Consider the following 15,142-nt stretch of genomic DNA (forward strand, 5'->3'; position numbering starts at 1 on the left):
GTAGTGTCTCTGAGAGTTTATTTATACTGTTAATAATCTGAGCAGCTGTAATGATGCTGGCTGCCAGAGCTGTAGCCTTTTAGAAGCACTCTAGTGTGGCAATGATACAATGGTAATAGAAATCCAAGGAGAAAATGATCTTTTCGGAGCAGATGGGGCTAATTCAGTCCCTTTCACACACATTCACGTTCTCTAGTCTCTTTCTCACACTAGCATGTGTGGGTGCACGTGAGCATATGTAGGCACACACACACACAAATAGCTGTAAAGTTCCGACTTCCACCCTCCCAGGACAGAGAAGTCACACATCAAGCTGGAAATGCCCTCATTTTTCTACATGGAGAGTATTTCTAGGGCTCCTACAGTAGACGGCATTTTCTACCCCTCACTTTCTGGGTAGATCCTAAAAATCTCACATATGAAGCAGAAAGGGAGAAGTCAATTTCTTGGGGACAGCCTGGAGCCGGGCGTGGGGTTGTGGCTGCACTAGGATGCTGTTGCTCATCCTTCCCGTCCTTCCCTGCCTTCCACCCCTTCACTGCGGGGTGCTCCTTCTGAGCCTGCGCTCCTTTAGGGACTAAAAGAGCCATTTACCTTTGCTCGCAGCAGACATGAAATCTCAGCAAGAAGGCAAATGCCTCCGATTTTTTCTGGTGGGATTTATGGAGCCTAGCTAACCTTTTGGGCCACCGCAGGAGGAGTTAACTGGTCCTCATGGAAGACAGGAGGGGACCAACTTTGCCATCTCAGCAGTGGCTGGTTCTCCCTGCAAAGCTGCTTTGCTGAGCTGAGCAGACATCATTGATGAAATGTGATCGCCAAGCAGTGGAACAAAAGCCACCGTAATCCTCAGATCTGTTAGTAGCCATGCAAGAACAAAACTGAGGTGAATGCAGAAAAATTGCGTGTTCAAATACCGGAAATTAAAAGGCAAGGCGGGGGAGGAAGGGAAGGAAAACTGGAACAAATGCAGCATTTGGCAGGTTTTGTTTTAAAAATACGATGCCTGCAGGAAGCTGGGTTATTTATACAGGGTTTCAGCCTACCAGTTAATAATTGTAATTGCTTGGTTACCTCGTGAAGTGCAATAGTAAAGCCTTTGACATTCTGTTCCTTCCACAGCCCAGCAAAAGCGTCTCTGGATTTGAAATGTTGTGGTATTTGCTGGGCTGTGTTCTCTGCTGCCCTGGCATAAGGATGCCAGTGATTTTATATGCTGTGCCATGCTGGCGCGCAGTCACGGGCAGTGCCGGAAGCGCTGGCATCGTTCAGCCCTGTGGAAACCACGGCAGAGCATCCGTGAGCTGCACTGGATGTTATCCGGCCCCGTCTCCTGAGCCTGCTTCTTCTCCAGCTCCTTTGTCTTCTGATTTAGCTCTCTTCCTCAGAGTGCAGCCTTGTGTTTTCCTAAATCATATCTGACAGAGCCTGTTTCTTCCTCTCCTACGCTACACGAAGTATAATAGTAGGGCTTGTAGTGAGATGCCTTGCTGTGAAGTATGCCTTGTTTTTATAAAGTAATTACAGTGTATTTAATGCACTGTGTATTTAATACACTGTATTATATAGTTTAGTCACATAAATAAATTCTGCCGTGCTTGGGAAAGAGGCGTATTGGAGTAATTTACAGGTCTTTGTAATTTTTCTGTATTGTTGTGTTTGCTTGTGTATTAATTGCAGCTTCAGAAACTCCGAACCACTCCTCTAAGCACCCTCTGAATTAGCAAATTTCTACACGCATCTTCATTTTCTGCCTATTTTGATATTTCCCAATGTAACTTGGAGGCCTCTAGAGTTTCTTTCTTCATTCTCGAAGGTCTTAAACTGCTTTTTGTTTTCCCTTTTTCTCCCCACTTTGGCTCATGATATGCACCTAAACAGATCTTTCACAGACTTTTCGCTCACAATTTATATTCTGTGAAAGCTTTCCCACTCCTTCCTCCCCCCTCCTCACTGCTCAACACTTTCTCTCTTTTTTTTTTCTTTTTTAATCTGGGGGTCAGTTTCGTTTTCCTTTTCCAAAAATGTGGGACTGATTTTAATTTTAAATTACAGTTGCATTTTAATTCTGGTGATGCTCTTGGGTTAAAATCTGTTAGTTTCTGCCCGTTTCTTCCCAGCTGGTTTCAGCATGGCTTGCACGGGCACCCAAGGAGAGAAGGTAGCATTTCTGCTGAGCCACCCTCCGGTGTCATCCTTCGTTACCATGTTCCAGATTTCTTAAGGTGCAAGTTGCATTGGAAAAACAAATGTTTTGCAAGCTGCCGGATATCACAGCCATATTTCCCTTTGCTTTATCTTCCAGTTCATGCCTGAGTGTTTAAACTGCTAATTAGTGCCACTGGTTTTTGTGTTCTTTGTTGATTTAGTCATGTCGTAGCCGAGTTGTTCCTTCAGAGCAAAGGTTATTTGAAACATCTTCATCTCTAATTTTCTTTCTAACACCTCCAGCCACAGTCTGACCTCAGCAGCCTGAAAGTTCTCCTCCAACCTTTTTCACTTATGCTTGCCTGCAGGTACTCTCTTGGCCATAATTTTGAATTTTCTGTGTTCTCTAGTTACGCCCTGGGCAGCCTCTAACTTCGACAACATAGGCCAAACCAGGTAATTAGTTAGGAAAACTTTGTCTCCTTCTGCTGAAGTTTGTTAAGGTGTTTTCTCCAAACAGTGGCACTTCAGCTGTCATTCCTCCAGTTTGATGCATAGTATTACAGGCAGTGTTCTCTTATTGGTTTAATAAACTAGTGTTTGACTTCAGTACAAGGGCTCTGACTGGCACCACGTGGCAGGTTTGCTCGCAGGGCTGTAAGAAGTTCCCCCCTCCAGCCCAAGAGCTGTTTTGCCGAAGGTGTTGCGCCGCGGTGGGCTGGCAGCGGGAGGTGTGCCTGGGTGCCTGCGCGGCTGCCCCGCCGGCAGCCCCTCGCTGCCGCGCAGACCTGCCGCCCTCGGCTGCTGAGCTTCTCCTGCTGGGCTGTGGCCCGGAGGAGCGGCCGTGCAGGCGAATGTTCCCTTATCCTCAGCAAACCGCTGCAGACGGTACAACCCAGAGCTGCCTAACAGGGTGTGCCAGGGGACGTCTGCCGGAGACCGATGGTTGGAGTAGATGCGATCCAGGCGGTGCATCCCTGCTATGGAAAAGCCCTGGGTCTTCCAGTCCTGTAGCCTTTTGGTTTTGCAAGTGTATTCATCTATGTTTGGTAAAGATGCCTGCTGTTTCCTCCACTGAAATGTGTCAGCAGCAAAGTATTGAGGCTTATGCCTGGTGATTGCTACCTTCCTCCACAATAAACAGTATATTTTCTGAAGGGTGTGGCAAATTCAACAAATTGATTTCCCCTTAAAATTTTCAGGGATGGGAAAGATGCTGAAAAAGCCCAGGGATACTGTCAGGATTTCCAAAAGTAAATTCTTTGTTTTGATTTGAAACCAGTCTCACTTTTGAAAGGTGTAAAGAATTTCAGCTGGGCTTCAATAACTCTGAGGTGAAATAAAACTTGAAGTTGTGGATTAAAATAAGCATTGCAGTTGGATCAGAGATTACTTTATTTTTACTTTTATTACTCTGAATTTTTTTTATTATTATTTCTTAGATGTCTTCTGATTCTGTCTCCCCTTTTGGTTCATCTGACATTATTGGCCTCAGGCTTGGGGGCCAGGATTTTTGAGAATGCTTTGAAGTTGGGGCCATTACCGCAGTGAATTTGATTCGGAAAAACCCAAGCATGCGGGTGCCTTAACTCTTGCGCTCCTAAGTCACGTGCGGTCGAATGCTGACATAACCAATAAAGTGGGCATCGATCTGCTGGCTGTTTACGCCATCTTTACGCTTGGCAATCAATTCCGAGCCACTTGCCCCGCCGTCAGCGGTGACGCACTTCTCACGGGGCGATGGACACGGTTTGCAATTATTGCTCCCCATCCTGGAGGCGAGTCTAGTGTGAATGACCTCTCCTTCCTCCCCGTCTCACCTCCTGCGGTCGCACCGGCCACCTGGGAGCATGGTGATGCTCTGCGGGCACTGAGGGATAATGGTCTCTCCCTCCCTTTCAAGTGGGGAGGGAGGAGGCCCTTTGAAGTGCTGCCCCTGGATGTGTTCGTTACGCCCAAGAGAGGAAAATGAGAAGTCGTTTGATTTCCTCCTTTGATTTGTAAATACTCTCACATAGGCAGTCAGGGCTTCTAGTGTAAATTCATCATCTGGCTGAAAGCTGGGACTTCAACGGGGAAGGCTGAGGGGGGCACCTGTGCATTTTTTTTTCCTGAAAGCACAAAATTGGAAGTTGGTCGAGCGCTTCCAATGTGGCATCTTTCATAGCAGTACCACTAACAGGAGTTAAGCATCTCCTTGAAGCTCTCAGCCTGATGCCTCAAGAAGCTGTTGTGGAGGATGCACTGGAAAGATATCAGGATGTCCCTTAGCCCAGCCTCGGTGTGGCTTTGCGGGTGGCAGCTTTTTCAGTGGGACTTTTTGCTAAAAAACAAACAAACAAACAAACAAAAAATTAGGTAAATCAGCCTCTCGAAGAAAGGAGCTGTGTCTCCGGGTTCTCCCTTCCCCCGGCATGCATTCATGCCCAGAGGTGTCTGTCGTGCTGGCGGTGTGGTCCCACCCCTGCGCTGTGATGTGATGCGATGTGATGCGATGTGGGAGATGCCAGACCATCACTTGGACTTTGGGTCACTCTTCTGCCCAAATCTGTATGTGCTACCTGAAGTGGCAGAATGTTAAACTGGGGCCAGCAGGGTATCTGCTTAATTAAAAAAGTGGGTTTAGAGTGAAAACAAAGGCCTGTCTTTTTCGGTCTAATCCATCAGCAACTTGCACATTCCTCTCTTGTTTAAAAGCCCAGATAAGACAAATACCTGCATATGATGCTTCTCACCCAAGTCGAATTTTAAAGAGCGATTACTCATTTTAGGAGCCTCACGGCTTTATGAGCAGATAGGGGAAATATATCCATAAGCTGCTGGTGAGAGAACATTTAAATGCTGTTAAATGAAAGAGGGGGAAATGCAGTAAAATAGTGGCATGGCATTGGCTTACAAAAGTACTCTGCTGTTTATCATCTCTGCTTTTGACTTTTTCCTGCCTCCTGCATGTTCCCACCCTATGTAAAAGGATCACGGTTTCAAAACAGTTCCTGACTGTGTGCAGGCTTACTTTGTGCACATATAGGGACAAACCATGATATCTAGCACCATTGATTTTGCACATGTGACTGACCTGTTTGAGCCTAGTAATATATAAATCTTTCAGAGAGCTTTCCAAAACCAAATAAGCTCAAGCTAGGAAAAACAAGATCTGCCAGGCTCCACCATCCCAAGTAAAAATAACTGAGTAAATAACCGGGAAGTCTCTTAACTCTTAATGGAATAACAGCTTTGGTGACTGATTTTGGTTATCAGATTACACTCTGAAAATAACTTCTGTGCTATACTTGCAATCGGCTGTAAAAGAAAAAGAATACAGTGTGCGCTAATTTTAGCAAATAAGATTAGAGTTAATATTTAATCCCAGAGACCTTCTTCAGACTGTGGAAAAAAATAGCAGCAGTTATCTGTCACTAATCTTTTCTCCTATTTCCAGCATGTGTTTGATTATATAAGTTGTAGTGTTACAAACACGCTGGCCGAGTGGAAGTTAGTCATTTGTTTGCTACATCCTTGGGCTTATTAGACAAACTTCAGGGCTTGAGATGGATTTAAAAGATCTCCACACATGCTTTTAGACTGCAATAGCAACACTGAAAGGTTAACAAAATGGGTACCACAGTAGGTGCGCTACAAAACAGTATGCAAATAACATTGATTTTGAGTTCTGCAAGAAACGGACGCATTTCTTCTATGTTTCTATCCAATTTTTTTAAATTAATATTTAGTTTGGGATTTGATATTCAGCATGTGAGGTTTGATTCAATTTTCCTTTCTTCCTTCCCCACAAAATGGCTTAATAATTAAATCGATGTTTGGAGATTAGAGATGAGGGGTTTCTAACTGGTTTTAGGTGCCTGGTGATGAATTTAACCTGAAAATCAAAATACTAAAAATATAATCCATAATCCTACAAGCAACTTGCATGCTTCACAGAAAACCCATCAGTACTCCTATTGATTTCAACAAGACTACTCAAATGCATAAAGATAATAATCTGCGCCTGTGCTGCTCTGTCAGGACTTTTGCGTTCTCAGTGAGTCTGAAGGTCTGACCATCTAATTTACCCCCAATTCGGTAGGATTTAGCAACTAACGTTCTCCAGATCTCATTGTATCCCCAGAAGGGAGGAGGGGGCTTTGCCCTCCCACGCCACCACCAATGAGCTTGTTCTTTGAATATGACCCCGGTATGCTTTATTTGAAAAGGAACAACTGCATGTACATTCGCTGTTGAATTTTGATGCTGTTTTCTAGAAGATCATTTGCACTGTGCCCTCATTAACACAGAAATTAGGCCTGGAAAAGCCTACCAAATTAAAGCCCACCTCGCCGGAACAAGGTTGTGCTTTGTTAGTTTTGCTTTGCAGTACTTGGACATGAAGTATCCATCATCTTCTCTGGAAAGCCTCCCAAGATCTCACTGAATTCGCTGTTAGGTTAAGAGTCTGGAAAAAATCCCTACATTTTCATTTCTTCAGTTTCTTCTCACTGCAATCTGCAATAGCACCCCATAGCAAACTAGACAATTCTTCTCTGTTCTTGATGTTAGTATGCATCAGATTACTGTAAACATTCTCTTGCTCCATTTTAGATGTTGCCTTGCCAAGTTTTACATTCCTACATGTTTACAGTGATCTTTCCTTGCCCTTAATCACTTTTCCCCTCTTTAAATTGAACTCAGACTTGCTGGCATTTTGCAGGGGTTGACCTTCCCCGCTCCAGATGCAGCTTTTCATACAGATGCCATTTGGAGCAGGGTTACCAGACATCCATGTTTCCCTTGGAAATAACCTTTTTTTCCCCCCGTAAGAAATACTGTCTGTGCAGAATTGGAGGATTTTGTCTATTTGTCTGGGATTTTGAGACATCTGGAAGTCTGGGCAGCCAGCTAATGAGCATGCACTGATGAACTCTGCAGCGCACAACGAGTCCAGCCCATCCGCAGAAATATCAGACCTCTGCATGTGCTCTGAAGCCACATCCCGTGTGTTCAAAACAACGCAGAGGCCTCCACAGCATGCTTGATCGGCCCTCATGGAGGAGACCCGATACAACGGGGAGCCAGAGAGAATTCGCCCACAGTGCTGTGTCTCCCGTGGCGCCTGTGGGTGTGTGTACAACTACATTTAAAATAGAATTTCTGCCCTAGAAGTCCCTGATGAAAATACAGTGTTCCTAACGTGGAAGTGAGCTAATCCTCCTCCTAATTTTAGAATAGTGCATGCCCAGTACTAGAAGAATGCTGTCCTGAAAACAGTCTATATTTGCATCTGTAATGCTTCCCTCTTTACTAGCATTTCTCATTGCTGACTCTTGTCTCAATTTCTTATTCTCCCATCTGACAGTGATCAATACTGGTGTCCTTGAATTAGCTAGTTTTTTGTTAATGATATAATAACAACCAAAGAAGAAGGGAAGGCAGAGTATAATGACGATACAACTATTTCTCCAAAAGGAAGAAGCATTACCCGGAATGCATCAAGGAAATATAATGAGAGGTGATGGAGGAAAATAAGGGAAGGAAGATTTCCTCACAAGGAGGTTTTAAGTAGAGTCTGGCAATGATCTCCCAAAGGAAGTAGTGGAAGTCTGGTCACTTAAATCAATTAAAACTAACCAGAGCATTGCACTCCACAGGACTCTGTAAGGAGGAAAGCAGTGTCAGACTGAACTAAAATAGATTTTGCATGCTTAGTTTCTGCAGGGCTTCTGTCTGTATTTTGCCGGTAAATTCAATATGGCTAATGCTGATTAACAACTCTCTTGACGGTGATTATATCATTCCGTTATTTCCAGCCCGTTCCTCAGTATCATAAACTCATGAGGGCATGGACATACAAAACACGTCCCCTGGCTTGGCTAGCTCAATCTGAAAGACAAGTGGCAGATAAAGGGCTGGAGAACTTTCTTTCTTTCACCTTAGCAGTGGTCAGGCTTGTTATCGCCACAACGCTGAACTGGCATAGACGTCCATAGCACGTGCTGAGCGTAGTGTACCTGTGGCAGCACGGCAGAGGCAGGACCTGCACGTGGTCCCCCGGTGCTTGATCTCTTGGATTGCTGTAGAGCAAGAAGATCTGCCAGATGGCTTAGGTAGGGCTGCAGTACCCGTGTCCTCTGTGCAGTAGGTGTGCAGAAAGGTTTTAATGCATACAAGACCAGCTGGGGACAGGAGCAAGACAAAATAAAGTGATTCATCCTTAGACTTCATGGGGTGTTTGGCATGTTTCAAGTACACAAGAGAAGTCCTCCTCTCGCCTGCCTTGAAAGATAAGGGAAAGCAAGCCTCTGAGAAACTGGAATCTTTGCTTTGTTTTTCTTGACTGTGTGGGCATTGTTGTTTTATATGTACGTTTTACCTTTTCTGTGCCTGGTTTTCTTGTATCCAGTCAATTCCGTTTAAACAGTAGAAATGGGTAGAAATTGGAATAAGGCAAATGATTGGGGGGCAGGGAAACAGTGACTTGGCATATGAGCTTGGACAAGGTGCCCAGTGGAGGTTCCCGCAAATTGACCTGCCTAATTAAACATTAATTTACATGGAAAATAAGGTTTGAAAGCAAACACATCTTGGGCATATGGCACCTTATTTACAGTAGGGGAAAAAATAAACTGAGATTGTTGCATGTGTTCTACCCATCCAACAAAGGTCTCTCTCACATGTAAATGGAGACTGTTACATCAGAGAAACGATCTGTTTCCTTCTGCAAACACAGATCAGCTTGGTTTCACTAACTGTTTTCACTGGGATGCATCAGTCAGGTCAAATCATTCTAGAAGACTATTCTTACCTCTTCCTACAGAAATGCGTGTGCGATGCTAATACATGCAGCTTCGAAGCCTTTTCTTTCCCAATGTGCAGTGTTCATAGCTACGCTCCAGCGCCTCGATTCCAGCCTTCCTGCCAGAATGCATCAGATGCAGGTGGTCCCAAAGCTGGTGGGGCTGAGGCAGGGGACCCACTACAGGAGCCGAATCAATATTTAGACAGCTTCAGGCGACAGAGATTGCACTGGCTTTCACACTTGGCAGCAAGCTTTGCATCCGTTTGTTACCAAAGTTATTGTTTGTACAGTTTCAAGCATTGGCACTTGAGAGAGTCCTCCCTGAGGGCAATGACAAGCACTGGGTGCTTGAAAATAAACTTTCCCCCTTTGGATTTGAAGATTGTGAGAGTGAGGGAGGTTGTGAAACCGGGTAAGATCTCGTAATGAAGTCAAGGCACACGTTTGACCAGCACTTTCATCATCCTTCACTTGAGGCATCTGCCATGCATCGTGGGGAGCCCATGGCACAGTCTCGGGCTCTGCTTCTGATACATCCAGCGCAGAACATCTGTAACAGCTGTCTTGCTGCTGTTTGTTATCTTGGTGGTTTATTGGGAGTGAAAACCTGAGTCAGCGTGGGAGACAGCCTTGCTGTGGGGTGGTATGAGTCAGCCCGAGGCTCTGCAGCATGCCTGCGCCGGGGCAGCGGACAGGCAGGTGAAACCCTGGCCCAGCACAGAAAATTATTTTAATTTGCTTTCCAGTCATTCCACCTAGTGGCCAAGTGACACAACTGCCAGGAGAGCTGGGTTTGTGCTCCAGGGTCCCTCCTCATCAAAAGGGACCCAAAAACCCCAGACGGTATTTATGGCTGCTCGTACGGACCTACGCTGCCGTGGAGCTTTACAAGATGTGTAGGAATATGTAAGCCCCCACACTGAAGATCTTATCAAAGAGAAACATTGGCCTGCGAGTAGCTCATTAAGTTCCCAAGCAATTTTGTTAATCACGCTGCATAGATAAAATGCAGATAGGCCTTTAGTGAGCTGATAATCTAACAAATAGGCAGAAAGTGTAACACTGATAAAGCAGAGATCAGTTTAATAGCCAGCTGTAAATCTAGGCAATTTTGTACCAGAGGCGTATTGTAAAACAGGAATGTGCAAGTATGTAAGTATGTGCATGAAAATGCACTGTTTCTTAAAATAGCAGATACAGCATTAATATTATGTACAGAAAAGCTATTGGGAGCGATTTTAGAGGTGTTTTAAAATATTTTTCTCTCCATCAAAGTCTGCACCACTTGTGCTATCTTCATAATCCGGCATCACAAGTGCAGATCTATGAATAACAAAGACTTGTTTCTGGAAGTCAGGATTTTCTATGAAAATCTGTGAGCTGTACCAATGGTCCTGAGGCATTGTAAAGAATTTATAGGCTTTTTGTTGGGATGAACCAAATTATTCACTCAGATTTATGCTAATCACAAATAAGACCATCACAAATTCACAGTCTGACATCGTGCCGACCTCTTGAGCAGCTTCTTGCTCAGGGGTGTTAATTCAATTGGAAGGACAGGGAAAAGCAGCTCACCTTCAGAGGGTACCCCATACCTACTGGATAGGATATCCTTCTGAGGAGCTGGGAAATGTGAGTTTGAATCCTCACAGCCTAGGGAAGGGACCTGATCTCCTACTTTCTGGGTCCCTCTTCTGATCTTCAGGCTATTTCATGAAAAGGGGACAGCAGTGCTTCCTCTTCTCGTTTGCTTTAAAAGACGAAACTGAGCTGGGAACACCTACCCTGAAACACCTACAGCCAGAGGGAGGTTGCAGGCTGTGCATCCCAACCTCACAGAGGTGTACAGGTGCACATATAGGTGCCAGATGTGGTTGCTGTTGCCTGGTTTAGCTGTCTGGCTGCTCTAAATCACATCTAGATGCATTTCCACGGTATGCAAGGCACAGGAAACTCAGGTTTGTGAATACGACTTGCAAGCAAGGCAGGAAGGTGTCTTGGTGAATCGAGACTGAAGTGACTTGCCAGGGTCATGTAGAAGGTGGTTGGTGCAATGGGAAATCGAGTTGTGGTCTCCCAAATCTCAACTTAGTGGCCAAACCACTGAATCTCCTTCTTGTGGAGAAACCTTTATCCTTGATGGTGAGCCCTGGTTTTGAAGCAGCCTCTCACTGCTTCATGAAGAATAGAGTTTTCCCAGTACCTTTGTTTCCTGCCCATTGTGGGGGAAAAATGCAACAGAAGTTAGTGCCAGTACATTTTTCATCAAAAAATAGGCAATATCTATAGTTCACCATGTGGCTTAGCAAGTTATTTGATAGTTATATGTGAAGATATCACTGTAAACTATTCTGGGGAGAAAGTGTGTATTTTTTAATATATGATATGTGAATGTAAATTATAGCATAGATGGTATGATGAGAAAAAAGGGCGAGTAGGGGTGCATAACTCAGACCTGGAACAGTTGGTTGGAGATCACTCTCCTGGAAACAGTTGTTAGTCGTTCTACGAAGAAAATGGTAGAAAATTAAGTACTGAGGTGGGACTTGGAGTGATTTCTATCACTTGAATATGGATTTCTTTCCTGTGAGTTGTACCTTAGGCTCACTAAAATCAGGACCAGTATGAGGAGAATAGTCTCCATGGGATGGAGCAAAGAGCTCTGCAGTCAGTACTTACCTATTATTTATTCAGCAATGGTTTGCAAAAATTTGAGAAGAAAAAAAAAAGGAACCAGTTTGCTCTTGAAAGAGGCAGAAAAATATTTTCTGTTGAATTTTTCTATAGTATTAAATGTTTCCTTCCCAAAACACTTTTGGTATTTAATCGTTATCTTAAACTTGAAACCACTGTTCACCAGAGCTTCCATCAGGGCAGAAGAATCACATTTTAATTGATGCTTTCCGGGTGGTGGGCTGCATCACAGTTAAAATAAGATCCATCCAAGAATTAGCAGCGTCCACACCAGCCTGGTTTTTTCAGTCTTTTATTACAGCGGAGGCTCAGTTCGTAGGTCTTCAAGATATTTGGGAAAAGTAATGCTCAGCTCAAGCTGTACAATGATGTACAGGAGCAACATAAAGGGAGCAGTGCTAGTTACTGGATGTAGCATCGTTGCTGACCTGATAGATGAGTAACTGGTACTGAGCAGTATTTACTTCTGGACAGTAGATCTGTTAGGTTATCTAACTACGTGATGAAAGACTTGGGATGATAGTAAGAGCTGATGGTAACGCTGGCAATTTCTCTCTCTTTTTTTGCAGGTCACTGTCAGGGGATTTGGTCCATTGTTACAGTTTGCCTACACTGCTAAGCTGTTACTCAGCAGAGAAAACATCCAGGAGGTCATCCACTGCGCTGAATTCCTGCGCATGCACAACCTGGAGGACTCCTGCTTCAGCTTCCTTCAAACGCAACTGCTGAACAACGAAGATGGCCTGTTCCTGTGCAAAAAAGATACCACCTGTCAGCGCATGCATGATGAGGAGAACTCAGATGGAGACGAGGAGGAGACGATGGAATCGGAGACGTCAAAAATATCTTGCCCACGAGAGAGGATGCACCAAGAGCCCTTCAATTTTGAAACCACTGCTGCTGGAGCAGACAAAGGCGAAGGGATGCTGCCTGGCTCTGACATGCTGAGAGATAGCAAGGACAATTTGGACAAAGATGCAGTAACACGGTACCCCAGATACAAGAAATACCAGCTTGCTTGTACCAAGAATGTCTACAACACATCACACATCAGTACCTCAGGTTTTGCAAGCACATTCAGCGAAGAGAGCTCTGGAAATGGCCTCAAATCAGGACTTGCTATGGGGCAGATAAAAAGCGAGCCTCAGAATGAAGAGAACGATGAAGAAAGCATCACACTTTGCCTGTCTGGAGATGAACCTGACATCAGGGATAAAGAAGGGGATGTTGAAATGGACAGGAAACAGCCAAGCCCCACTTGCGTCGACAGGCCAAAAAGTGGGTCCTCTCCTTCTTGCTTGCGGTCTTTCTTCAACAGAACAAAAAGCATAGATTTGGTTGGCTTCCCCAGCACTTCCCAACAGCACTTTGGCAGGAGTCCAGCATGCCCTTTTGAAAAAGGGACAACTCAGGGTGACCACAAAACTGATTACGTCCCTTTCACGGGGAACTATGGACAGTCCCATGCCATGCAGAAGGATGCTTCCAACTTCACAGTGGGATCACCGCTCAGGGGGCCCGGCTTTGAAACTCTCTGTAAGCAAGAAGGGGAACTGGACAGGAGGAGTGTTATATTCTCTTCAAACGCTTGTGACCAAGTAAACACTTCGGTGCATTCATATTCTGGTGTGAGCAGCTTGGACAAAGACCTCACTGAGACTGTGCCAAAGGGTCTGTGGGCTGGCAGTAGTCAGTCCCTCCCCAGCTCTCAGACCTATTCGCACAGCGGACTGACAGCTGATCACTTGCCGGGAAGGATGCGGCCGAACACCAGCTGTCCGGTGCCAATTAAAGTTTGCCCTCGCTCTCCTCCTTTGGAAACCAGAACCAGAACCTCCAGCTCATGCTCTTCCTACTCCTACGCAGAGGACGGCAGCGGCGGCTCTCCCTGCAGTCTGCGTCTTTGCGAGCTCTCCTCTTCCCCTTGCTCCCAAGGCCCCCGATTCCTGGCGCCCGAGCACCAGGAGCCCGGCGTGGTGGGGGACGGATTGTACAACCCAGTCCGAGCCCAGATTAAATGTGAGCCATCCTATGGAACAAACTCCAGCGATGAGTCTGGGTCATTCTCAGAAGCAGACAGTGAATCATGTCCTGTGCAAGACAGAGGGCATGAGGTAGGGATTTAAGATAAGTTCATATATCGCAGTCGTTGTGACCGAATTAATCACTCCTTTATTCTCCCAAATGACTTGGCATTTCCCCAGCACTTACTTTGTTTATAGAGGCAAAGAGTAACTTCTTTTCATTATCTCGTCAGCTGAGTGCACGTGGTTGACTTCACATAAATAAGTCTGCTTGACCTCCGAGGTGTTTGGCAGTTATCAGAATTTGGGCATGGGGCAATAGCAAACTGCTGAATGATGAGTGCTTAGGAGTCTACCGTCCTTCTCCCTCCCTCACCCATGGCACAAAGTGCCATTCCTCATCCTTGGTTTGCCAAGGTGGTTCCAGCTCAACTTGTTATTGCTGCTAGTGTGTTGAGCAACCTCAAGCCATGCCTTTGCTGGCACCAAGAGTTGGGCAGCCTGCACCAAGAGCCGCTGCTGCATATCACTAACAGCCTGAGTAGAGGAGGCAGACAGAGTGGGAGGAGAAAGAGATGTGAAATTACTTCAACAGTAGCATAGCTGGCCACCCTCGGCTGTAGGAATGGTGTTCAAGTCATCTTGTGTGTGTGTGTATGTGTGTGTGTCTCTCTCTCTTGCATGTGCAGGTAATGGGGTTTTGCCTCCATTAAGTGACAATGGACATGATGTTTCCTGCCCATGACCCCACTTTCTTTGGTGGCAACCTCTAGCAGCCATTGCATAAATGGTCTCAAAGAGAAGTTACCCTTTAAGTTACAGGACTGTTAGGAGGACAGCAGGGGGATGGTTGGGGACTGGAGAGCAAGCTGTGAATTGTCATGCAGCTGTCCCGTGAGAGGGAGAAGGGCCCGCTTTAAAACTAGAGATGGACCAGCTGAAGATGCTGCAGTGATAACTCACTAACCGTGACCACATAAACTGTCTGTGTGAAGTCCCTAGTTTGAAGGAAGACTTAAATCATGGAGAAGTGTTGTGGAACCCAGAAACTGAAAAAAGACTGGATGTTTTCATAGAGTTTCATTAGGAAACTGCATGACCTGGAGAACGTCTGGGCGAAATCACATATCTGGCTCTTCTAGTCATACTGAAATGCTCCACTGAGAGCTTTTGCTTCAGCATGGGGAGTAGCGAGTGCAAGTTTGGGGGGTTCACGTGCTGTGAGCACTCAGGACAGAACCGTTCGGCTCAGTTGTAGGCTAGGGATGAAAGAGTGAACTTTATTTTATCCCTCTGTCCTTATTCCAGCTACATCCCAGGCTCTGGAAGATACCTTCCAGACAAACGCGGATGATTCCTTTAGTTGGGTGGTTTTCTGCTTAGCTCTAAGCAAGAGCTGAAGAGCCTGGGGAGCCTCTGGTGTCCTAAGCCCTGTCATGCTGTACCTGTGGCTTTGAGAGTACGGTTGTTATTTGTCCCCATGTCC

The 15,142-nt window shown here is 45.4% G+C and overlaps 1 protein-coding gene across 1 annotated transcript in view; it reads left to right on the forward strand.

The window, feature by feature from the left end:
* Positions 1–15,142, forward strand: part of BACH2 (BACH transcriptional regulator 2) — a 46,244-nt gene that overhangs the window by 16,642 nt on the left and 14,460 nt on the right. Inside the window, exon 2 of the mRNA XM_075708248.1 lies at positions 12,202–13,746. Coding sequence (XP_075564363.1) covers positions 12,202–13,746 — 1,545 coding nt within the window. The remainder of the gene's footprint in view (positions 1–12,201; positions 13,747–15,142) is intronic.

This window comes from Pelecanus crispus, chromosome 3, assembly GCF_030463565.1.
Source record: "Pelecanus crispus isolate bPelCri1 chromosome 3, bPelCri1.pri, whole genome shotgun sequence".
Taxonomy (NCBI): domain Eukaryota; kingdom Metazoa; phylum Chordata; class Aves; order Pelecaniformes; family Pelecanidae; genus Pelecanus; species Pelecanus crispus.